The following is a 24,258-nucleotide window of genomic DNA, read 5'->3' on the forward strand; positions in this document are numbered from 1 at the left end:
TAGAGGCTGTTTTATGGGACAAGACGTGAAGCCAGCCAAAGCCGCAGATAGCAATTTTTCAGTATCTTTTGGAAGATTTAATGATTCAGATTCTTTTGCTGCTTCCCAAGCAGTAAACAAAACCTTCTCTGACAGAGGAATGTCGCTGAATACCTCCCGGGGACAGGAGCAGGTATGTCAGTGGCGGAGGCCAGATGGAGGTCCCATCGCCACCCGTGGGCAGTCCCAGTTGAGGACGGAGGACAGAGTTCCTGAGGCCATGCTGTCAGAAAGGAGCATCAGCTGCAGAGCTCACAGCTGGCCCCAGGCTGGCTGGGAGATGGTTCATGGCCCCTCGGCCGACTTCACCTAAAATAACTGAACCCGCTCACAGGGGGGCCTGTCAGTCAGTGTGACAAGTTGATAACCCTGGTGACTGAATTCTGGGCCCAGGAGATTAGGCCTGTGTGGATTCAAATCCCAGCTCGGCAAAATTCTTTCTCCGTGATCTGGGGAAAACGAGCTTTACTTTCCTCATCTGTAAAATGGGGATAACAATATGCCCTACTTGGTGGTGCAATTGTGAGGCTTAATGAGATAACACGGGCCTGAAGGAGAAAGGACCCAGTGAGTGCTGGCTCCTGTGATTAAGGCACAGAGGGAATGCTCAATAGATCTAGGCCCAGAGAGGCAAAGTGACTTGCCCAAGGTCACACAGCCGGATTGAGGTTGTCCAGTGCCGTGGAGGAGCATGGGCTTGGAGCTAATGAAGTAGCGTCCAGTAATACCAAAATATTCACTGTTCTCCCTGCAGGCCTGCTTACAGGGCCCGGCCCTGCTGGTAACAGCCTTGGCCAAGTGATGTGCTTTGGCCAAAAAAAACATCAGCAGAAGTATTAGGCTGATTCCGGGTGGAAGCTTAGGAGTTACCTTGTAATTTCACCATCGCTCTTTTCCCTCTGCCATGGAGACATCCTGCTCTGGATCACGACTGCTTGATCAGCTCGGGTCACAGAATGCTCCCTGCCCAGAGCTCCAGGTGACCCAAGAAAGACATGGAGTGTGAGTCAAAAATAAGCCTTTGGGGCTTCCCTGGTGGCGCAGTGGTTGAGAGTCCGCCTGCCGATGCAGGGGACGCGGGTTCGTGCCCCGGTCCGGGAAGATCCCACATGCCGCGGAGCGGCTGGGCCCGTGAGCTGTGGCCGCTGAGCCTGCGCGTCCGGAGCCTGTGCTCCGCAACGGGAGAGGCCACAACAGTGAAAGGCCCGCGTACCGCAAAACAAACAAACAAACAAAAATAAGCCTTTGTGTCTCGACTCCCAGGGACTCTGGGGCTGCTCCTTAACTGAGCCCAGATGCCCCCCACACCGGTCCCAAACCCTGCTGGGCCACTTGTGTGCTGTACGACTACAGGAAAGCTCTCACCTTCTCTGAGCCTCAGTCCTGGTGCAGTGAGGCCAGCGGGACCTTCTTCATAAATACCTCTACTCGGATTAAAGGAGTCAGGGCAAGTAAGGCCCCTTGCCTTCCACTAGATGCTCGCAAACGTTCATATACGTCCCTTCCCCTGGCGTGGAGGGGTGTATTCAGGTTAGGAAGCCTCGCGGATTCTAGAACCTCTGGAGCGTCACGAGGCTGACAGTGTGTAGGTATGTTTTACGCCTAAAGGGGCATGATAGGGCTGAGCAACTGACAAGAACATCCAGGAACTTCCGACCCAACTCAGGAGCTGGATTCCGAGCTTGAAGCATGTCTGACGGTGATGCAAGACCTGCAGGACAGGGCCCAGCTAGAGGAGACCCAGGGTGCTGGGATTCTCAGGTCCTCAGGCCTGGCCCACCGCCACATGGCAGCTCTCGGTGTGGCTGGAGCACCTCTGGGTACTGGGAAAGGAAAGCTACTGGAGGAAAGAGGTTTCAGTGCAGCCAAGGGAAGAATGACAGCCCATCACTTCCCACGTTGAGGCCTTGAAGACCCTTCTGTCTTCTGAGCATTCCTGCCCCAGGTTCCCACCCCTGGCAGCCCATCTGCCTGGTGGAGAACACCCACGCACTGCACCAGCCTCTAGTCCATACCACCTCTGCCCCCAGAGAGAGCTGACCGCTGACCCCATATACCCCGTGCCACCCTGTGCCCTGGATAGAGGCTGCCACCGCTTGCTCAGGGCCCTGGGTGGTCACTGCTGCTGGCGTCCCAGCCGGAAGCTGGCATGGGAGGGTGTGCAGTACACTCCTGAACACCAGGGACTCTGCCCAAGTGGCTAGAAGTGGCATCTCACTGTGGCGGCAGGCTTGGCGAGGTTGCTTCCCTAGCTCTGTCCGCCTTTCTGCCAGGCAGCTAGAGCCAAAACAGACCATTCTGTTCCTCCGGAGAGACACAAATAAATAAGTCATCAGGAGCGCTCTCCTCTTCCCTTCCACCAGCCCCGCCTCCCAGCTGATTCACTGGCGGGGCAGGTGAATGTCAGGCAGCCTTGCTGTTGACAGGCCCCATGCATCTTCACAAAGCCCCAACGGGGGTCACAGCTGCGCTGGTCCCTCTAGAGGGGCTGCCAGTGGGCGCTAACCTCCTGGGATATTGGAACACCTGGCCTCTCGGCTGAGGTCTGGCACACTCCCCAGCATCAGACAAGTCCTGGCTTTCCAGATGCACCTGGGAGTGGCAGAGCCCACTGGCCGGCACAAGGGCCCTGGTGTCCCTTGGCCTTGACTGGGTGGAACAGGTGACTTCACCTGCCTGGGCCCAGCCCCTTCTTCCTTCCTCTCAGAGTAGCTGTGAGGACTAATGAGACAACAAAGGCATCCTGCCCAGAAGGGTCAGAGCTCCAAAGGGCAGGACGGTCCCAGAGGTGGACTTTACCTGGCTCTCCTCACACACCCGGAGCACTCAGGACCTCTTGGTCAGGCAGGCCTGTCCCAACCCATTCACTAACCTATCCTCCCACACCCAGTGGCCCATCCTCCAGTTGTCCCCTCTCTGCCGCAAGCTCTGGCCGGACGCAAGGCCCTGGCCCCACTCCCTGGGCTCAGGCCTTCTCCCCAAGATGCCCCAGCTCAGGCAGCTAAACGGGGGCCTCCAGGGCTTCTTATCTGAGCTCTGGATTGGCTGTCTCCTGGGTGACCCCAGCCTCTCCTCTCCACAGGGCCCCGGTCTTGGCCAAGTCATCCTCATGACTTCTGCAGCGTCCTAGGTCCTTGTACCAGGCACCATCCGTGAGCACAAGCCCAACTTAAAGCTCTCGGGACCCCTCACCATCCTCAAGAGGAAGCCCAAGCCCCTCCCCCTCTGCCCCCCCGTCCCGGTCCACGAGGCCCCACCCCATCCCGCCAGCCCCCGCCGCCTTGCCCCATGGTTCCCCTGGCATTTCACACTCAGGCTGCAGGGAACTGTGTCTGGAAACGTTCATTCCTCTGGACTGTGCGGCTCCCACCCTCTTCAACACTTTCGGATACAGGACACCAAGCGCCACGCCTCCCTTGTGAAGCCCAGGAGAGCAGAACAGCCTGGGAGGGGAGCTCAGCCCAGCTCTTCTGGGCCTCCGTCCACGTCTGCGGGAAGGGCGATGGCAGGAAGCTCGGTGGAGAATAATCAGGAGGGATCCCTCCAGAGCAGTGCTCTCAACCCGGAGAGTCCCGCGCCCCACGCTTGGCAGCGTCAGGAGACACGGTTGGTTGTCACAGCCAGTCAGTGGGGAGCGGGCACGATAAGCGTCTAGCGGATGGTGGCCAGGGTCTCACAGTGCACAGAGCAGCCCCCAGAAAGGAGGATTAGGCTCCAGGTGTCCACCGGGCCGCAGTGGGGGTCCCGGCTCTAGGCCCTCCATCAGTGGACGTCCCAGATTTATCAAAGCAGCTCTGGACCCAGGCTGGCTCTCGGCTCCACCCCGACTGGCTGCCTCAGTCAGGCAAGTTATCAACCTCTCCACGCCTCACCTTCCTGTGTGTAAAGGGGGCCAAGGGTGGGCTGCTAAGTGGCTTCAGAGGGTTGAGCGCAGAGCTGGCCCCCTGCCGCTAACTCCATAAATGCTTGCCGAGGTGCCAGGAGAAGAGCCAAGCTAAACTTCCTCAATGCGTCCATGCCTCCCCGGGGAAGGGCTCTGTTTTGTGGTCCAACTCTTCATTATCTGCAGCCGGGACCCACTGTGCCTAAACGCTGGAGAATTCCGTGTGAATCCCGTGTAAATGTGCAGACCGCAGAAACCTGTGGGCTTCGAAATGAGGATCCCAGACACCATCGCCAGAGCCTCGGAGAAGTCTGGCCGTCTTGCCAAGCCTCTGTCTTCTGTCTGGCTTTCAGCTGGCAATGACAACACTTCAGGGTCCTAACCCCAGTCCTGGCACCGCCCTCCTCCCTCAGGGAATTAGTCTTTGGTCTTATAAAAGGCTTGGGTCAAGTTCCAGGCTTGATTCCAGTCCTCGTGACAGAAAAGACTTGCTGAACTACTTCACACAGAATTATTCTGAGGTCTGAGCAGATGGCAAGATATTCAGGGGAAGCACCCGTGCATTTGAGGAAGGAAGGCTGGGGAGCTGGCCTTGGTGGGAGGAGGAGAGATTCAGAAGATAGTCAAGGGATTTGCATCTCCTGCCTGATCAAAGGGAAGAGGCAACTTCCCCCCAGTGAGCATGGCATGGTGGCAAAACATCCAAGCCCCAATATCAGACAGAGAGATGGAGGCTCAGACCCCCACCCCACCACTCCCAGCGGTGCCACTAATCTCTTCAACAGTCACTCAACAAACACTCCTTCCAAGTGGAATTTTCCTTACCATGAAAAAAATACATCTACCCCAAGAGTCAACTTCAGGCTTACTGGGAAAATATCTGAAGCATCCCCATTAAAGTCAGGAAGAAGACAAGATTGCCTGACAATTTTAAAGATGGTTTTAGAGGTACTAGCCAACACGATTGGACAAGAAAAAGAAGTGAGGCACAAAAATTGGAAAGAAAGAGATGAGATTATCATTGTTTGCAAATGGCATAATCGGACACCTAAGAGAATCAGCTGAAAAAAGTATTACAAAGATAAGAAATTTCAGTAAGGTGGCTGAGTAAAAAAATACATATTTAGAAATCATTAGGTTTTATCATTTAAACAACAGTTGGTTAGAACAGTGGTGTCCGACCTTTTTGGCACCAGGGACCGGTTTTGTGGAAGACAATTTTTCCATGGACTGGGTGGGGGGATAGTTCAGGTGGTAATGTGAGCGATGGGAAGCAATGGGGAGCGGCAGATGAAGCTTTGCTCGCTCACCCGCCGCTCACCTCCTGCTGTGCGGCCCCGTTCCTAACAGGCTGTGGACCGGTACTGATCCGCGGCCTGGGGGTTGGGGACCCTGGGTTAGAAGATACAGTAGAAGAAAAACCCCATTATAAAATAGCAGCTTGAAAAGAAATAAATATGAACAAACACAAAAGATACGTGCAATATCTATATGAAGAAAACCCCAAAACATTATAAAAGAAAATGTGAACAAATGGAAAGACACATTGTATTCTTGGATAGGAATATTCAACGTCATGAAAAGTCCATTGTCCTTGAATTAATCTATGAATTTAACACAATCTCAGTAAAAAGTACTAACTAGATTTTTTTTTTTTTTTTTTTGGCAGGGAGACTACAAAAGCCAATTCTAAAGTTCGTATGACAAAAGACCTGGGGGAATAGACTAAGAAGACATTAAAACACATCAAAAGCAACAGTACTTAACACAATGAGGTACTAGCAAATGTATAAATAGACCAATGAAAGCCATCACAATCTACCCAGACACTCAAATTTAGTATACTATAGTACACAATAAGTTTGCATTTCGCATCAGTGAGGAAAAGATGGACAATTCAATGATTGCTGTTAGGATAACTGTCTACCCATGTGGGAAAAAAATAAATGTGGATTCCTACTTTACATCCAAAAAAATTACTTACATCCAAATTTAAAAAAAATCTTACATCCAAATAAATTCCTCACAGATCAAAGATTTGAAGGCAAAAAATTAAAACATAAAAGACGTAAAAGAAAACACAAGGGGATTTTTAACAATCTCACAGTAGTGAAAGACTTCCTCTGTATGATACAAACCCCACCAGACATAAAAGAAAAAAAATGGGTACAATTTGATTACATAAAAATTAAGCATGAGGAAAAAAGCATCACAAATTCAAAGACACACTGAGAAAATATTTGCAATGCATCCTATTTCCTTCATATGTAAAGAGTTCCTGTGAATAAATAAGAAAAAGGCCAAACATTCAATAGGAAATGGCAGAGGACATAAACAGTTAGCTCGCAGTAAAAGAAATACAAGTGACTCTCAAGCATGTGAAGTATGCTCAGTTTCACTCATAGTAAGAGAAATCAGTGGATGCTATTTCGATCCTATGTGCCTTTACTTAGCATATTCTCACTGCTTTTCTACCAGCAAATTCCTCCTCCTTCTTTACACTCATATCCCCTCCATCAGGGCCCTGGTCTCATGCGTTTTAATCACCTTAGGGAAAGGGGCTGCATGGGATTAGTCTCTGGGTCAGGAATGTCAACAAATATGTGTTGAACAAATAATGAATGAAAAAGGAACTCAGGCCCCGTGGATTCCAGGTCCAAGCACCTTTCATGCCTGAAAGTCTTCCACATCCTTGACCTCATTTAACTACCGCAGCAGCCCTGAGAGGCAGGTATCACATGCCCATTTCTCAGATAAGAAGGCTAAAGTCCAGAGGGCAGAACAGGTCAGAAAACCTGTCACCTGAAGACTTTCCCAGACTCCTTCCAGGTCCACGCATCCTTGCACTGGTTGCCCAACAGCTGGCCTGGAGGCTGGGGTGTTTTGGCGGCACCCGGACTTGACTGGGGCCCAAGGCAGTGGGGCTGTGGCCCCAGCGCAGTACTTACTTGTGCATGTAGCCCTCGGAGCCGGTCGTGAGGTTTGCCTGCATCACCGCCTGGAACTCTGTCTCATTGCAGCAGTATTTGAAAACCGTGTTGTTATGGTGACAGCAGAGGATGAAGGTTTTGTTGTCCGAGAGCCGGGGGCAGTGGAAGCCAAAGTGATAGCGGCCTTTGTGGTCCGTGTATGGCTCACAGACACGGAAATGCGCGGACAAGACTGGAAAAGACAGTCACCAGGCTTGGTGGGGTCCCTCCTCAGGCCCAGCTGGCCCGAGACCCCCACCAGTCCATGAGGACCACGGGCAGAGCCTGGTTGGCCTATTCTAGGGTTGTGCCCACCTCTTCCTTTGCCAGGAAGGCTTTGTGGCCCAGTGTGAGCCTCCCCTCTGCCAGGAGGACTGCTCTGGCTCCTGTCACCTCCCAGGCCCCCCTCGGCTACCATCCTGCTTCTACTGTGCTGCTCAGACTGGGAGTTTCTCGCAGGCAGGGCTGATCTTAGACCTCAGGTGGATCCCCTCCAAGGGCTCTGCGCACAGCTGGCACTCAATTAGGAAGCAACACTAACTGAGCACTTACTATGTGCTTTGCAGGCTCTAGCAGATTTAATCCACTTGGCCATCCCAGCAGGCAGGTCTGGGATCCCACTTTACAGAGGGAGGAACCCGAGGCTCAGAGGTGTACAGTGACCTACCTGAGCCGGTTAGAGGTGGTGGAGCAGGAAGCCAACCCAGGCCTGCCTGGATCCAAGGTCCAGGAGCCTCTGCACTCCTCCATCACTGTGCGGACTGATGGTGGACTCACCAACAAGTCCAGGCTGGCCTGGGTGGTGAGTGGCATGGGTGCAAGAACCAGGTCCCACTTGTAGAGAAAGCGGTGTCCCCTCGTATCTCGGTTTCTACTAAACTGATGCCCTATACCCGGAGGTCCCCAAGGGCCCGCCTTGGTGGCCCCAGCTCATGGCGACAAAGCTGCCCTGGCCTTGGACCCTCATTCTCCTGGCTCAAGGCCAGAGGGCCCCTATTCAGCCACTGATGACGCTGAAAACCCAGGACAGTATTTACTAGTTGTGCTGCTGATGATAAAGACGAGTGAAAGCCTGAACAAACGTAACAATGGAAAGCAACTTGGAGCCCGCTGTCTCTAGCTTAATTAGTGTCTTCATGAAAGGGACTGCTGTATCTAATTTGTATCGCTCAAAAGGGGCTTCCAAGGCTGAATACATTTCTCCAACCACCAAGGCTCTAGTTCTGCAGAAGCGCCTCAGTTAATTGAGAGCTCTGTCTCTGCTGAGAGGTTATTAGACTCCAGCCCACACAGCTCCCAGCGCCAGGGGCTGCCGAGGGGATCGCAGCTGGGCTGCGCTGGCCGGTGGGCGCGTGGGCCTCATGTGCTGGAGCGCCGAGGCTGGCTTGGGTGGCTTCGTGAAATCCTGGGCCCCTTCCCCAAAGTACAGCACCCTCTTTCATGGGGACGGGTAGGATCACTGCGGGAAAAGGGTCTCAGCCTTTCAGGCGTCAGGGGAGCTCTCAGCCTCGACCCTGGGAAACAGAAGACCCTCTTATGGATGCCGTGGTCACTAAGGAAGCCCCAGGGGGATGCACCGTCTCATTTGATCTCATGTATTCCCATTGTACAGAGGAGAAAACTAAGGTTGAGAGCACCAGTCTCAAAGTGTGGTCCCTGACCTGCTGCGTCTGCTTCCCCAGGGGACGTGTCACAGATGCAGTTTCTCAAGCCCCACAGCAGACGTTCTGAATCAGAAACTCTGGGGGTGGGGGGCGCAGGCTGAGTCTTAGAAAGCCCTGCAGGGTATGCCAATAGACTTGGTTTGGGACCCACTGGCCTGGAGGCACAACGTACCAGAGGCTAAAGGTGAGAGGCAGAGGCAGGAAGTGAATTCCAGCCACTGACCAGCCCCCGTCCAGATTGATGAGAAAGCCCTGATTGGGGGGGGGGGGGGTGGTCAGCTCACACTCCCTTGCAGGAGGCTCGATGTGTCAGCAACACCCAGTGGCTGGTCAAGAAGACAAGCTGGGGCCCTGAGGCCACAGGACCCAGGGAGGAAAGGAGCAGAGTGGTGGGGGGAGCCTTTGAGCTGGGCTTCAGAGGAGCCAGATGCGCAGAGATGGAAGTGGGAGGGAGGCCCAGCCAGGGAAGGGATGAGGAGAAGTCCCCAGTGGCTCACCCCGGCCACCCCTGGACAGCCGGTACCATCTGCTTTGACCATGTGCGAAGACAAGGCCACTGCTGCTTCCTGAGGAAGAACGTGCCGGAGCCCGAGGAGTCCTGGCCCGGAGCCAGGACAGCTGGTCTGAATCCTGGAGCGCACAGGATCACCTGGGCCATCACAGCCTCTCTGTGCCTCGTTGTCCTCAACGATGGAAGACCAGTGGGCTCCCGGGGGCTGGGGGCTCCGAGAAGCATTTGTGAACAGCGAAGCGCAGGGCCCGCTTGGAGCAGGGAGGGTGTAAGCGAAAGAGTGGACGATAAAGGACAGCACTTCCGGCCTCCAGGCACGGGTGCACCGTGGCTCTGGGGCTGTGCCTGGGGCCCGAGGGCAGGGGGATGGTCGTTAGGAGGCCAGTGTGTCCTGAGTCACCAGGAAAACCGGCCCACGTGGAGAGGGAACACCGGGGGGAGAGCCACTCTTGGGTCCCGGGGTCTTGGCGTCCAAGATAGGACCCCGATCACCCCCTCCACACACACACACACACACCTGCGAGGCTCAGGGTCTGCGTGGCCATCATTTAACAGCCAGGTGACAGTGTCCGCTGATCATGTGACCTCAGGCAGGTCTCTTTCCTGGTCTGACCCTCAGGTTCCTCATTTGTAAATGGGTGGGGAGCTCCTCTCTCCCAGGGGACAAGATGACCTACTGCATGAGAAAGCAGCGGGGAAGGAGTTCTGTGCACAGGGGCCCCCTGACCCATGGCCTTGGCCTGGCTTTTTCTCTGCCATCCCAGGGCCCTTCATGGCCTCCTCCTGAACCACGACCCCCAGCAAAGGGGCAAAAGGGGCCCAAAGGTGCAGGCTGGTGTCCACAGCCCCGCCAGAGCAGGAGGGCGCGAGGGCATAGGTGCACACACGCACGAGAGAGACAGAGACAGGGACAGAGACACAGAGATACAGAGAGAGAGACAGAGAGAGAGACACAGCGAGAGCAGGCACCTCGCTGAGACCAGGGCTCGCGCGGGGCCAGCCCTGCTGGCAGGAGGCAGGGTGCACTTCTCCAGTCGGCCAGCTTCGCTTTGGAGCAGCCGAAGGACTTGGTTCATGTTCATCTTTGCGAACAGGAGCGTGAAAGCCCCCCTGCTGGGATCAGGGGGCCCGCCTAGGGGACTGGTCGGCTGCTGGGAGACGGGGCCCCAGCACCACTCTGTCTGGGTTGGAATCCAGCCCCTACACTAGCTGTGTTGCCTCTGGCTGTCAGTTCCCTCTCCAAGCCTCAGTTTCCTCCTCTGGACAATGGGATGACTACGACACCGCCTGACTTTGACTTGCTGGGGTCAGGGAGAATTCACTGCACATAAGGGCTTCTCCCAGGACTTACCGGCAGCCACCGTTAACCCCACAGTGTCCGCGAGAATCTTCCAGCTGAGCTCCCCGAGGCAGGCACGTGGGGCACAGCACACAGTAGGTTCTCACCAAACATGAGCCCCTCACGAGGCTGATGCCACTAGGGCAGGCAGCCCCTCAGCACCCAGAAGCCCGGCTGAGCTAGAGCCCTGACACCAGGAAGGGACCACCTCCCCCTCCCGCCCCCCGCCAAGCATCGCGGAGGCTCTACCTGCGGAAATCAGCAACGAGAGGACGGCGAGCACGTTCAAGGGCTGCTGGCCACAACTGGTCATCGTTTGGCTTGCATCGATTCGTCGAGCGCTGCCTGTCGAACGAGAGCCGGGAGAGGCCGGGTGTGGGCTGTTTTGTCTGCGGTGCAGACACTGGCTTTGCTGCCCATGGCAGGGCCGGACGGGCACGGGCAGGGAAGCAGGTCTGCCGGGAGCAGGGGCCGGGCCGCGGATGATGGAAACTCCGCCATCCAATTTCCTTTCCGGGATGAATGACCTTCCCCCACCAGTCAGCTGTCATCTCCCTTTCTTTTCACGGCAAAATGAGACTTAATCAAAGGAGGACGGATGGCTCAGGTGGTGGAAATAACCAGCGGGCTGAGGCCGGTAGGCACGGGAATGAGAACAGTGGTGAGAGAGGGGATTAGAGGCGAGCTCATGAACCTGCAGGGGGCTGGCGGGACCCACGTCTCCCTGCTGTGTCGCTCACGGTGACTTCCATTAACCCCACCCCACCCCCACCAGCATGCATCCAGCTGGCACCTTCCAGGCATTAGGGACACGGCAGTGAACTAAACAGACTCGAGATGGAACTCAATAGAAGCTGTCCCTGCCCTGGCTTGCATTCTAGTGACCAGGGCTGACAGCTCACAGAGGAGTAGTTCAGAGGCTATGAGGTCCCTGGGGTTGCACCCCAAAGACTGAAGGCAGAGACTCAAGCAGATACTTGTACACCCACGTCCATAGCAGCACGATTCACGATCGCAAAAGGAAGAGACGACACGAATGTCCATGGACGGATGACGGACAAACACTACGTGGCACGTACTACAGTGGAACATGACTCCGCCTTCAAAAGAAAGGAAATTCTCACAGGCAGCAGCACAGATGAGCCTTGAGGACATTACGCTCCGTGAAATAAGCCAGACACGAAAAGACAAACACTGTGTGATCCTACTCCTCCGAGGTCCCTAACGCAGTCGAGTCCATAGAGACAGGAAGTAGGATGGGGGGTGCCCGGGGCTGGGGGAGGGGGAGTGGGAGTGAGTGTTTCATGGGGACAGAGTCTCAGTGTGGAAAGATGACAAAGTTCTGGAGATGGATGGTGGTGATCGGAAGAAGCGTTGCATACTGAGGGAGCAGCAGGTGCAAAGGCCCTGAGGTGGGAGCAGCAGGGAGGCCAGTGGAGAATGAGGGGAGGGGTGGGTAGCAACAGGCCGCCTAAGGCAGGGCCTTGGCCCTCAGTGGCCACTTTCTATCAGGTTGTTGAAACCTCAGGACAAACCTGAGGGACAGGTTCCCTCACTATCATCACCACCCCCACACGCCGCCCCCGGGCTCTGGGAATGGAGGCTGCAGAGGAGGACCAAGTGTCCTCTGCGTGGCCTGCTAGAGCCCCACCAGGGTTGTAGCTGCATGTGGCTGGGGAGCAATTTGCTGAGCACCTACTATGTGCCAGGCTCCAGGCCAAACAAGGTCCTGCACACTACCCTCTACCCTCACGGTACCCCTGACCAGGGAGAGCTCCGGGACCCCAGCTTGGGTCCAAGGCAGCTCCGAATCCTGCTGACTAGTGGGCAGGCAGGGCAGGAAGCCAAGGGGGCAACCCAGAGGCCAGAGCTTCGGACTGAGGAGACAGTGCCAGATTCACGGCCAAACACAGGCTGCTCACCACCAGGCCCTGCCCCCGCTGTGGGGCCTGGGGCTTCACACCTGCAGCGCGGGCGGCACGGAGGCACCCAGGGTGTCAGTGCTGCTTGGAAGGCTGGTGAGCCAGAATAAGAAAAGGGGGTGGCAGGGCTGTTGGACGAAGCCTGAACGCCTTAATACGACGCTTACTCGTGGTGGTGTTGGCGTCAGTTCCTGCCAGTCCCTGGGGGGACCCGCCCACCTCTCTGTGGAGGCCTCTCTGCTCCCCCAGGAGCAGCCCTGCCCCCAAGGGCTGTGAGCTTCTTAATCGCTCTGAGCCTGGGCCTCCTCCCTGCCTCCCTCAGGGCCCTCCTGGGAGGATGAAGGAGATTAAAGCATTTGAAAGTGCTTAGGAAAGAGTTTCATACTGGGGAAACCTAAAGATCAGTCCTGGAAAATGCACTGTGGGGGTGGGGAGTGACAGGTCCTCTGAGATGAGTCCTCCCTGCCATGTGGCCCCATTCCGCAGATGGGGAAGCCGAGGGCCAAGACGGGTGTCCAGATTCCAAGCCCTTCAAACCCCTGAAAGGTGGCTTTCACTTTTCACTTTTTAAGTCGGGGCTCCAGTCTGAGAGCTGGTGGGTTCATGGAACAAATGCTTGGGTGGGGGTGGGGGTCCACCTCTGCCGGGTGCCCAGCCCTCCTTCCTGCTGCTCCCACTCCCTACAAAGTCCTGCATATACTGAGGGGGGCTATCACCCACACCTGGGGTGCCCTCCTCTCTTTCCTGTGAGTCCAAATCCTGCACCACCTTAGAAGCTGTTACAATGCCACCTCCTCCAGGAAGCCTGCCTTGATTCCATCAGCTTGAAGAAGTTTGTCTCTCCATTGAGGCGTATCATATTCTATCTCTTCTCTCCTTAATGTGTTAATTCATTTATTCATTCATGTATTCTCTCAACATCCACTTGCTGACCCCCACTTATCCGCTTGCTGACGCCCGGAAAGGGACTGGGCCGGGTTCTAGGGACTCAGGGTGTCCTGGGTGAGGGCGCCCAGCAGCTCTACCTTATGGAACTGGTCCTCATGCCCTCCTCTCTCCGACTGTGAGAGTCCTGGGCCAGGGCCTGGCCAACTGGGGGTCACGCAGACTGGGTGAGACTCCCAGCACGACTGGCACCGGCCTCAAGCCCTTGGCCCGTTGGGGGCGCTGAAGCAACAGGGGCTGTTGTGGATGTGTGGGTCCCGCACAGCACAGGTGTACCCCGTCACAGTGATGCACTGTGACTCGTCTGTCCCCTGTCCAGCAGGGTCCTCCCTGCGATCTGCTCAGTCCCCTCTGCCTGGCCGTGCGCCCTCCGCCCTGCCTGGTCACCCACGGCTGCCTCAGGATGAGTCAACGGGTGACAAAAGCCACAGCCCTGTTGGTGGGACAAAGGTGGAGGTGGGGGCTGCCCCACCTCCTCAGACCCCCGGGGAAGCTTAGGTGCTGGCACTGAAGGCTGAACCCGTGGTGGAAAGAAAACCCCACCATGTGTCACTGGGAAGTTACATAAAAATTCCATTTCTAATGACCGAAGACAGGAAAGCTATAAGCCAGCATCTCTATTCCTGGCTCGGTGGGAGAGCTGCTTTGGAAACTCCGCGGCTGCCATCCCTGTGAGGTTTCCATGAGAGGGCCAGCTTCTGAGGGCACACCACCAACAGCCCCCATATTCACCTTAGCCCCCCTGTGGGGTCCGCAGAGGGGGACCTGGGCGTGTCACGCTGTCAGGTGCCACCACCTGGGACCCTCCCCCACTGGTGACATTTGGGGGAAGCCCCTCCAGCAGAGGTAGGAGCTGGGGCTGAAAGAGTGAGCATCCCTCATCCCGCCCCCTGGGCCCAGCCCTGGTTCTGGGGTCTGCGGCCGTGGGGCTGCGCCCTGGGACTGGCTTAGACCAGCCGGGCTCTTCACAGGTGCCGGACGCTGGCTTTTCACCATGTTATCTCAGATAGTCCCCGACAGCCTGATGAGGCAGATATCAAACTCCCATCTGGTAAAGTAGGACACTGAGGCTCAGAGAGGTGAAGTGACTTGCCCAAGGTCACACAGCCACTCAGTGTCTCAGACAGGAAGCAAGCCCAGCCTCGAAACTCACTCTCCCTCCTGGCACTATAGGAGTTTCCAGAGCCTCCGGAGCCCCCGACCCTCGCTCCTCAGAAAACACATTTACCACAGACAGATTCGATTTATTGACCCGGGTTCTATTTCTTTGAACACTGGTAAACCACCCACAATGGTAGCTGGTGGCCAATGATAAATCTCAAATAACAGGGGGAACATTCTGGATGAGCAGGACCCCCCAGGCTGACTGCCTCTAGAACCACAAGTCAAGCACGCATCTCTGCATCCACTCCTTGGGTCAGCCGGGGACTGCTGTTCCCAGATCTGAGGATTATTTTTAAACACCGAATTTGGCGAGGCCTGAGTGGAGAGGATGGAGGGCATGTGAAGAGAAACAGAGCCGGCGAAGATGAATTAAACCCCACTGGCAACAACAGCAGATCTGTTCTCCATCAGCCAGACTAGGCAGGGCTCGGGAGGGAGGGAGGGGAGGCGGGCCCTTGATGTGGGGCAGGGGGCACTGCCACGGACCCCCCAGGACCCCCCAGGCCTGGCGGCCCCCGGCTCAATGCCTGGAGGTTCCTCATCCTCTCTCGGCTTACCCAGACCCCTGCTTAGCCCACCATGACCTTCCCTGGGCGTGGCCAAGAGCACCCCCTCTTGCCTGGACCAGGTCGAGGCCCGGGTGGCCTGGAGGGTGGGCCTTGGGTTTGGGCCACACTGCCTGGCTCCACCTTTTGTAGCCACACCCTGTGTGACCTGGGACAAGTGTCCTCAGTCTCCTCGGCCCTAAAAGGGGGATGAAAATAGCATCTAATTCACAAAGTCCTTGTGATGATTGAATGAAGCAATGCATCAAAGTGCTTGGAATGGGGCTGGAGCTCAAAATACCCGTGGGGACTGCTGCTTGCCGCTAGATACCTCTGCCCCAGCCTCGCCCACCAATCCAGGTCCTACTGACTTCCTGAAATGCCCATCTGACCACCCAGCCACCTCCTTAGGGGTCCTGGCAGCTCCAGGTTCAAGTCCATGCTCACTTCCCAGGCCCCAGGTGGTCTGGCTTGCTGCCCCCTCTGTCTCTCTCTACTCCTCAAGGTTCAGCCCTCCAGGATGTGCCTCTCCTCTGGGCCTTTGCACACGCTGTCCCCACACTGGGGACACCCTTCCCCTGTCCTGCAGGCGGGCAGCCTGGACCCAGCTTTTGAGGTTCAGCTGCGGCGCCCGTCTCTCAGCAAAGCTTTTCTCCCTCTGATTCTCTCACTCCCCTGGGTGGGCTCCCGAGGCTGGCAGGGGCGGGACCATGCTGCCTGATTAGTTTGTGTCCCAGCTTGAGAGCAAATGGGTTAGAGAAAACGGGTGGCAGGCGGGGGCGTTGAGAACCCAGACCCCTGCCATAGGGGCCTGACCTCTTTAGACCCGGCCACCTGAGCCCCGCATGTCCCAGCAGCAAGAACAAAGAAGGGCACGTGACTAGTTACACACCTGTCACCCAGACACATCCCACCTTGCCCCACCCCTGCAGGGGTGCAGATCTGCAGTCAGCCCCATGGCGGGCGGGCTGAGGATGGGTCCCGACCCAGCCTCCTGGGCATTGGGTGCTGGTGGTAGAGCACAGGAGTCGGGCCCTTTGCTCGGGCTGGCCCTTCCCCGGGCATCTCTTCCTCCAACTCAGATGTCCACATCAGACCTACCATGAGGTCCGGCTCAAATGCCACCTGGTCCATGAAGCTGCCCCGGCTACTTGTCCTCCCCACCCCCAACGTCCAGGGAGTGGGTCCTCTTCTGCACGCCCATCGGTGAATGCCTAACGGGCCTCTGCAGGGGGCCAGACCCAGCGCTGGGTGGCGGTCGGATTCAGCCACGAACGAGATGGACCAGGTCTGGTCGCCATGGGACGACGGCCTGGGGGCAACAGTCAGGAAGCCACTGATTCCATGATGAATTAGTAATTAAGCTTGGGCATTCTTCTTCTTATTAATAGTAGTATGAGCATTATGAATTAGTAATTAAACAAGGATAGAGCCCTTTGGGGCCTCACAAACAGTCCTGTGGGCAGAGCAGGTGCCCGATAGACAGGTATTGGAAACAACCCTGGAGACAGCCACTGGGCGCCCACCCTGGGCCGGGAGGCCCGCAGAGCGCTTGACTATGATGCGCTCACTGACTTCTTGACACCCTTAGGCTGTACCACCGCCCTCCCCGGGGTGTGGGTGGAGGGACGGGCGGGCTAGAGCCAGGATGCCAAGCCCGCACTTTGCTCCTGTGCCCTGTCTCCATGGGCAGATGGGCGTGTTCACTCACCAGGCAGCACACGCCTGCACACATACGTCTGCAACAACACGCGCGTGCACATGCAGGCACAACCCCCTGCTGCCCACACATACATGTGACGGGCACACACGTTATCCGCGGTGACCTTATCCTCCAGCAAGTCCCCAAGTTTCCAGGGCCTTTCTTTGGCGATGCAGACCTATTCCTGAGTTTGTGAACTTTTATTTTTAGGGCAACACACACTTGGAGGTTATGAAATCTCAGTCTGAAACGTGAATTCCAGGAATAGACACCGGTGTGAAGCAGGATCAAAGTGTGTCCTCCTGACCCCTGGGGCCTGCGGAGGGAGTGGCGGGCGGGTGGGGAAGCAGGAAACAAGAGGGAACCGGGCCAGACCGCGACAGGTTTGCCTGCAGCCCGGCTCTGGGCTGCATGGCCAGCAGGGCACGGCCACCGTGAAGCGCACCCCAGCTGGGGCCCAGCCTGTGTCGGTCAGCCCCTTTCCCTTCCCACATCTTCTCAACCTCACGCCGGCCCTGAGGTCCACGCTGCTCCCATCTCGGTGGCCTGCACCCCACCCCATGAATCAGTCAAGCACATGGGGCCCCCCCTACACTTCTGTCCCCGAAACCTACCCTCACCTCGGAGCCAGAGAGCTGCCTTTCAAAATGCAGATCCCATCGCATCACTCCTTGATTAAAACCCTCCGAGGGCACGGGGTGGGGGGATGGGCAGGGGGAAGGCCAGACTCCTGCCAGGGTCCTGGCACCTCCCCGGCCAGGGAGGCCCACCCTCCAGCCACACTGGCCATCCTGCAGCCCCTTCACCATGCCCCACACCCCACCCTGTGGCTTCCCTTCACCCGGTAGATTCAGATGAATCCCCCAGTGCCTGTGTCCTCCCAGAGGCATCCCCTGACCCCAACACGAGGTCGGGGACCCTACCGTGCGTGCTCACGGCCTGTCCGCCTCTCCTTCACACACAGATAGTGGTTTATAGTCGCACGCTTGCACAGTGGCTCTCTCTGAGCTGCGTCTCCCGCTCCCCTAGACTGTAAGCTGGACAAGCGCTGTGACCCAGGACCGGCGGCATAATTTGCAGGACCCGGTGCAAAATGAAAAATGCAGAGAACCATTTTTGTTCAAAAATCAATAAGCATTTCTAGACAGCGACGGCGGAGCAGGAAACCGAGCACGGGCCTTTTTGAGCGTGGCTCGCATGCCGCGAAGCGGGCCTGGCTGACTCGCTTTTGGATTCTCACAATGCAGCATGGGCCCTGGCACACAGTAGGCACTTTATAAACACGTGTTGGCTTGGTTGAGCGAGTGCAGGCTTTACCATCTCCATTTTTCAGATAAAAAAATCGCAGCTCAGAGAGTCTAAGTGATTGGCTTAGAACTGGAGGCTGGCAGGGCTGGGACTTGAACTCAGGTGTGTCTGACTCCAAGCAGGGGCTCAAAGTGGGTGCTGGGGTGATGGCACAGGTTTTGGAGTCAGTCTCCCCCGGCCTGGAATCTGAGCCCTGCTGCTAAGTAGCTGAGTATTCTAGGCAAGTTATTTCACTGGCCTCAGCTTACTCGTCTGTAAAATGGGAACCATGACCCCCACCCCTTGCTGGGGTCCTAAAGAAAGGTGAAAAGGTCCAGGAGCGCTAGCGGGGCACCCGGCACATCGAGCAAGTGCTCCGTAAATGGCTCTTATCTGGTGTTGCCCACTGTTGTTTCCAAAGCCGGTGGTTTAGGTCCCTGGGAAGTTGCTGCGCAGAGGAAAGTGTGTTTGAACTCTTCCCTTCATGAAGGGCTTATGCCGTTAGTTAGCACCGACTTCCTCCTGCCCCGCCTGCTTGTTCATTGCTTCCCTGCAGGGCACAAGGCCTTCTGTGTCTCTATCACCCACAGAGGATGCTTTTCACACAGTAGGTGCTGCTGTTCAAAGAGTGGGAACTGTGTCAACACTCATTGGCCTGGATGCGGGGTCCACTTTACTGCAAAGAGCAAACATTCTGATGGGAACAGCAGAGATGCAGGCAGAGGCCCGAGTGCAACTCGCACTGAGACGGGGTGTCAACTTTCACTGCCAACACCACGAGGGAACCTGGGCGTCAGCCTGTGGTGGATGCCACTCCTCTAAGCCAGGAAACCCCAACTCCGGAGTCCAGGGGAGCCCAGGTGGGACAGCGCAGGGCCCTGGATCTACACCCCTTGACCCCCACCCAATGTCCCCCGCTCCATGGGGCTACTGTAGGGTCAACTCAGGAGGGGAGAGGTGAGCTCTGCAAAGTGCGGTGTGGGGTGTCGGTGTGGGTGTGACCACGGGATGGCGTGCAGGTCACCACCAACTTGGAAACCACTCCTGTCCCCCAACTCCCTCCTTCAAGAGGACATGCTAGTTGATTCCCAAAAGGGCTCTCCTTCCTCAGCGACATCTCCACCCCAACCTCTGCCAACTGGGCTCTGGGTTCAAGTTCCAAACCTGGCTTGTTTCCATCATCCCTTCTTGGGAATCTCACCGGGTCCTCCGTGCATGTCTCTTTCCTGAATGTTTGAGGTAGGCACTGCTGCTCTCCCGTTTCACAGGTGAGGAAACCGAGGCCCAGGGAGGGAAGAGATCTGCCCGAGGGCACGCAGCTAAGAGAGGCTGGGCTGGAAACTCCAGTCCTGCTGAAGGCCCGGACGCTCTGCTCCCTGCTCAGAGCCACACCAGATCACCAGGCGCATGGCTCCCCCAGTTAAGGGGAGGGCTTAGCTGAGAGCTCGTGAGGCCCTCTGCCCCTATGTGTTCTCCCGAATTATTTGGCTACACCATTCAGATAAAACAACCCCTGGAAATCCCAGCGGCATTTTCTTCCTACTGGAGAAGCATGAAAATATCACATGAAGAATGGATCACTTGAAGTGTCAGGGCAGGAAGAGGAAAGACAGGCCCACAGACTGTCGGAGGGCAGCGCTGGATTTCTCTCCCCACTCTGGGAGCCTCTATTCCAGCCTCCCTCCGTGGGAGGGGGCTCTGGCCCCAGGAACCTTCCCTCACTGGGGAGAACAGAAACCAAAGGCCAGCCTCAGTTTCCCATCTGTAAGTGGGGATAACACTCCCCCCTTGAAGGCGTGTTGGGAGGGGCCGTGGAGGTGATGGAGGCATTCATTCATTCATTCCCTGCCGAGTGTGATGTTGGGCAGCCCTGAGCTAAGGACTGCAGACACAGTGGTGGGCTAAACAGACCCCTCCTGCCCCTGTGGAGCCAACCACACGTGGCGACTCCGGGCACCCGAGCACAGAAGAGGGCCCTGACATGGTCTGGGTCGTGGGTGTCCCCAGGGAACACGAGATTTGACAGGTCAGATCTCAGGCAGGCTCAGCTGGACCAGGCGAGGCGGGTCTGGGGAGGGAGCGCGCCAGCAGTGAGGCCAGCAGGTGCAAAGCCCAAGGGGTGGGGCGGGCAAGGGAAGGAGGCGCGGCCGGCAGGCAGTGGGCGCTGCTGGCACGGGGTGGGTGCTGATGGTCTCTTTGGCGCCCACCCCCACCGGTCATGAGGGCCACCAGAAACCGGCAGCTTGGCCCTCTCAGGTGAGGAAGGGGCGGGGAGCAGAGCCGAGGACAAGTAGAGACCTTTGAGCACCTACTGCGCACCAGGACAGCTGTGCAATCTCACGCCCGAACCTGCCGGGGGAGGGGAGGAGGGAGGCGCTGGCCCGTGCTCACACGGGGGCCAGCCATGACCCTCAGGGCGTCCCCGGGCTCTGCCCACCCTGTCCTCTGCCTGGCCACGCCGGGCCAGCCGGCTGGGTGTGCGCACAGGAAGAGACCTTCGGGGCAGCTGGGTGCAAAGGGGAGGTGGGAAAGGGCACCAGGTCACCAGGGCAGGGCCCCAAGGGCAGCTGACTTCGGGAAAGAGCTTGAAGGGAGAATGGAGTGGGGGTGAGGGAGGAGGCTGGAGGTGGTCCAGGTCGGACCCTAACGCCTCCCCCGCACTCCCTGTTTTCCCTCCCATCCCAGCTTCCTCGCTAGACCACAGAGCACGGAGCTTGTCGGAGCCGTTGCCCCTCTATTCACCCACCCTGTGTGCTCAGCTCCTGATACAAAGACACTAAGGCACAGAGATGGTCGGCAACTTGCCCGAGATCACACAGCCTGCAGGCAGAGGAGCCGGAACTTGAGCAGGTGGTCCGGGGCCAGCATCTGCGCTCCTTACACAGGGCTCCCAGCCTCTGTGCCCAGAGCCTGCTCTACCCACACCTGCCCGTCACAGCCTCCCCTGGGGCCCCTCACATCCTTCTGGGACTGAGGGTCACTTTTTGGCCCCGCCTGGCTCCTTCCCCAGGCTGTGCGCTCGTCCAGGGCAGGGACCCGGGCTCGCGGCTGGGCTCAGTGAGGGTGAGCCCCTCACCCTTATTGCTCCCGAAGGAAGTCGTGCCTCTGCACGCCGTGGATCTGGGAACATCCTGATCTGCCCAGCTCTGGATGGCAGAGACCAGAAACCCTGTCCCTTCCACTCCCCACCACGATCAACCCTGCACCCCAGTAAAATGAGAGTGACTCAGTCGGGCCTTGTATCGGCAAAGGAGCACGGCTGCCGGACTGTGTGGACAGGAACTCAGCTGGTTCTTCCGGGGCCACAAGGAGGCTAGCAGCTGGAGAGAGCCTCAGGCCTACGCCACCGATGGGGACCCAGCTCAAGCCCGAGGCCTGGGGCCGCCACCTGGGGACTGTCCCCGGGGCCAGGCTCAGGTCCCCCTGCCTTGGTGTCTTCACAGCGCCTCACCAAAAGTCCCATTTTACAGGTGAGCAAACTGAGGCTGTTCTCTGGGAGGTCTCACAGCTCGGAAGCGGCTGAGCTGGGGTTGCAGGGGCGCATCTGGGCTAACACTTCACAGGATGAGAGACCATGCGTGTGGATTCCCCCCGAGGCCCTCAACATCCGTCCTTGGTCAGATGCGGGTCAGTGATGCCACCGCTGGAGACCGTCCTCCATCCCGGGCACTGCCCAGGTGAAGTGCGTTCGTGAGTGCGTTCAGCCCCCTGCCCTCTGAGGAAGGAAACCGAGGCACACGGAGAGGGTGTTGTCCACCTGCCTCTGAAGCTGGGCTGCCTTCCTGGCTGCCCCCTCCCACGCACCCCCCGCCCATCTCCAGCCGGCAGCAGAAGACCTGTCCACCACGGAGGGCTGTCCGCTCCAGCTGCTGTTGGCAACACACCATGTGACCATCTGGACACAGTCAAAGGGCCCTAGGCCTCTACAGCCAGGTCTCCCCTGCCCCCAGGCACTGCCCCGCCCACCACCATCTCCACACTCAGGGCCCCCTGTGCCCCCATAGCTGGCATTTCTGTCTTGGCCAGTGCCACGGTGGCATTTAAAGCCAGGCCACAAAGGAGGCTGGCTCCTCCTCCTTCCCTCCCATCGCTGGATCCTGCCTTGGGCCAGACATAAACCTCTTTTCTCATCCCCTGAAGTCACAGGTGCTCTGCTTACGGCAGACAGAGTGCCAGGTCCAGACAGGCCTGGGTGCCCCTTATCTAGCCACCATCCAGGTGGACAGTGGCAGCCCAGGGTGACTGGGGCTGTGATGGGGAAACCAGGGCGCCATGATGGCCCAGGAGAAGTGCCCAACCGTCTGGTGGGATGGGGGGATGGGGATTTAGTTAATCCTCACGCGATCAGGAGGTGCTGTGATTATCCTCAATTTACAAATGAGGAAACTGAGGCACGGAGAGTTTAAGTAACTTGCCCTGGGTCACCCAGCTAGCTGTGGTAAAGCTGGGATTCAACTCACCAGAGGGTCTGGCAGTAACTCCTGATGGACCAGTAAGTGTGGGAGGGCATTCCCGGCAGAGAGACTAAGACACACGCGGCAAAGTGAGGGTTCATTCAGTGCAATAAATATGGGACCAGTTTGGGGGCAGTGCTCACCCAGGTAACGGGGCTTCCCGTCCTGCCTGTGGTCTGAGGGTCAGCACAGCAGCAGAGAACAAGAAGGAAGGGCTCTGACCTTGGGGTCCTAACGCTTGGGCTCTGCCACTTCTCAGCTGTGTGACCCTGGGCAAGTGCCTTCCCCTCTCTGAGCTGGGCTGCCTCAGCCAGACCCCGGGCCCCCACATCATATGAAAGTGCAGCTGTATCACTCCTTTACTCCTGGTGATGACCCCATGCAGTAGGAATTCCTCTGTTCCTCTTCAATAGAGCCTGTGATCACAGCACAGACCAGCCTGCCTGGCGGGCTGGTGGGGGGCGGGGGAAGGGGGCCGGGGCCGGGCTGGAGAGAGCACAGCCCCACAGCAAGCTCGCGGAGGCTAATTTCACGGCATCCTCCTGCGCACGGTGGGTCCTCAGTGACTGTGGGATGAGTGCACTAACACCCCTCCTGGGCTCAGCAAAGGCCCTGCTGACCCCCGCGGGCGCGAGGTACGAGAACGTTCTCAGAGGCCATTTTTGAGAGGAAAACCCTGGAGGTGGCCCAGCTGGAGAGGCGGGAGAACGCATGGCAGGATGTCCAAACACTGAATGCTCTACAGCCGCCAAACTGAACCGTCGCCACACCAAACGTCACAGGACATTTTAGCAACCAGGGCTCAGGGAGAAACTGCGGTCCCCAGATCAAACGCTGCACGATCCACTTTAGGAAGCTAAAAAGAGCTTAAAAATGTAGCAGGCGTGTAGCCGTGATAAGGGCACAGAGAGGAGCGGGGGTAACGGTGTGGCCCCAAGAGGACGGGGCGGGGGGTGTTCCAGCTGTTAACGCTGGCTGGCAGGTTCAAGGATGTTTATCCCTGTGCTGGGGTCTTCTGATTCCAGCAAGGATTGATCTCCTCCTTCCGGGGAGCCCCAGACACTCTGCCCCGTCAAGTACTTCCTGGTCATGAGCTGTCGATGACTCGGTTTCCTCGCCTATAAATTGGGGACGCTGGCCCTGAAAGGTCCTCCTGTGCCCGGCAGCGCGCCCCAACCAGGTGGGCCCCTGTGAGGTAACCCGGGCATGGAATCCCACCGCCACCTCGCAGCTGCCCGGGCAGGTCACCTGGCCTCGGGGAGGCTCAGCTTCTCCTCTGTAAGTGCATGTCCTGCCCCTTCCCACCCCTCCCAGGTCACGGGAAGATGAGAGATGAAGAGGGTGCCATGTGGGAGGTACCCTCGATCATTCACAAAGTGACATTAGATGATTCGGTGGTGGCAGCCCGGGTCTCTGCCTGAGCCAGGGGATGAAACCAAACAGACGTTGGTAACTGAATGCACCGCAAAGTGCAGATGCCAGGGGTGGGGGAGGCAGCAGAGCCCCTGATAGGGGCCAAGCGCTCTCAGCTGTGCCCCTGACACCCTGCCTTCCCGCCATCATGCTCCCCCAACCCAAGGAAGGCAACACACTCTGACTTGCCGAAGAGTCGTCACTGTCCCCGATGGCGGAGCCCGGTGTGGACCCCAGACATGGAACCGACCAGGCCAGGTAACCGAGCTGGGCCTGTTGTGCCCCGGCGGCGCGTGGTGCGCCCGGGGTGAGGTGCCTGGGTCGAGGGTGTAGCATGTGCTGGGGAAGAAGAGTGCATCAGCTCAGGCCCTCGGAGAAGCGAGGGACCTCTCAGAGCCTTGGCTTTCTCTTCCGTCTAAGG

The 24,258-nt window shown here is 57.6% G+C and overlaps 1 protein-coding gene across 3 annotated transcripts in view; it reads right to left on the reverse strand.

Moving 5' to 3' along the window:
- SHISAL1 (shisa like 1) overlaps positions 1-24,258 on the reverse strand; it is a 98,453-nt gene that overhangs the window by 59,785 nt on the left and 14,410 nt on the right. For all 3 annotated transcript variants that reach the window (XM_060023999.1, XM_060023998.1, XM_060024000.1), the window contains exons 2-3: positions 10,655-10,750; positions 6,871-7,084 (exon numbers count right to left, since the gene is read on the reverse strand). In XM_060023999.1, the coding sequence (XP_059879982.1) occupies positions 6,871-7,084; positions 10,655-10,718 (278 nt within the window). In that variant the 5' untranslated portion in view covers positions 10,719-10,750. The remainder of the gene's footprint in view (positions 1-6,870; positions 7,085-10,654; positions 10,751-24,258) is intronic.

This window comes from Delphinus delphis, chromosome 11 (genome assembly GCF_949987515.2).
Source record: "Delphinus delphis chromosome 11, mDelDel1.2, whole genome shotgun sequence".
NCBI lineage: Eukaryota > Metazoa > Chordata > Mammalia > Artiodactyla > Delphinidae > Delphinus > Delphinus delphis.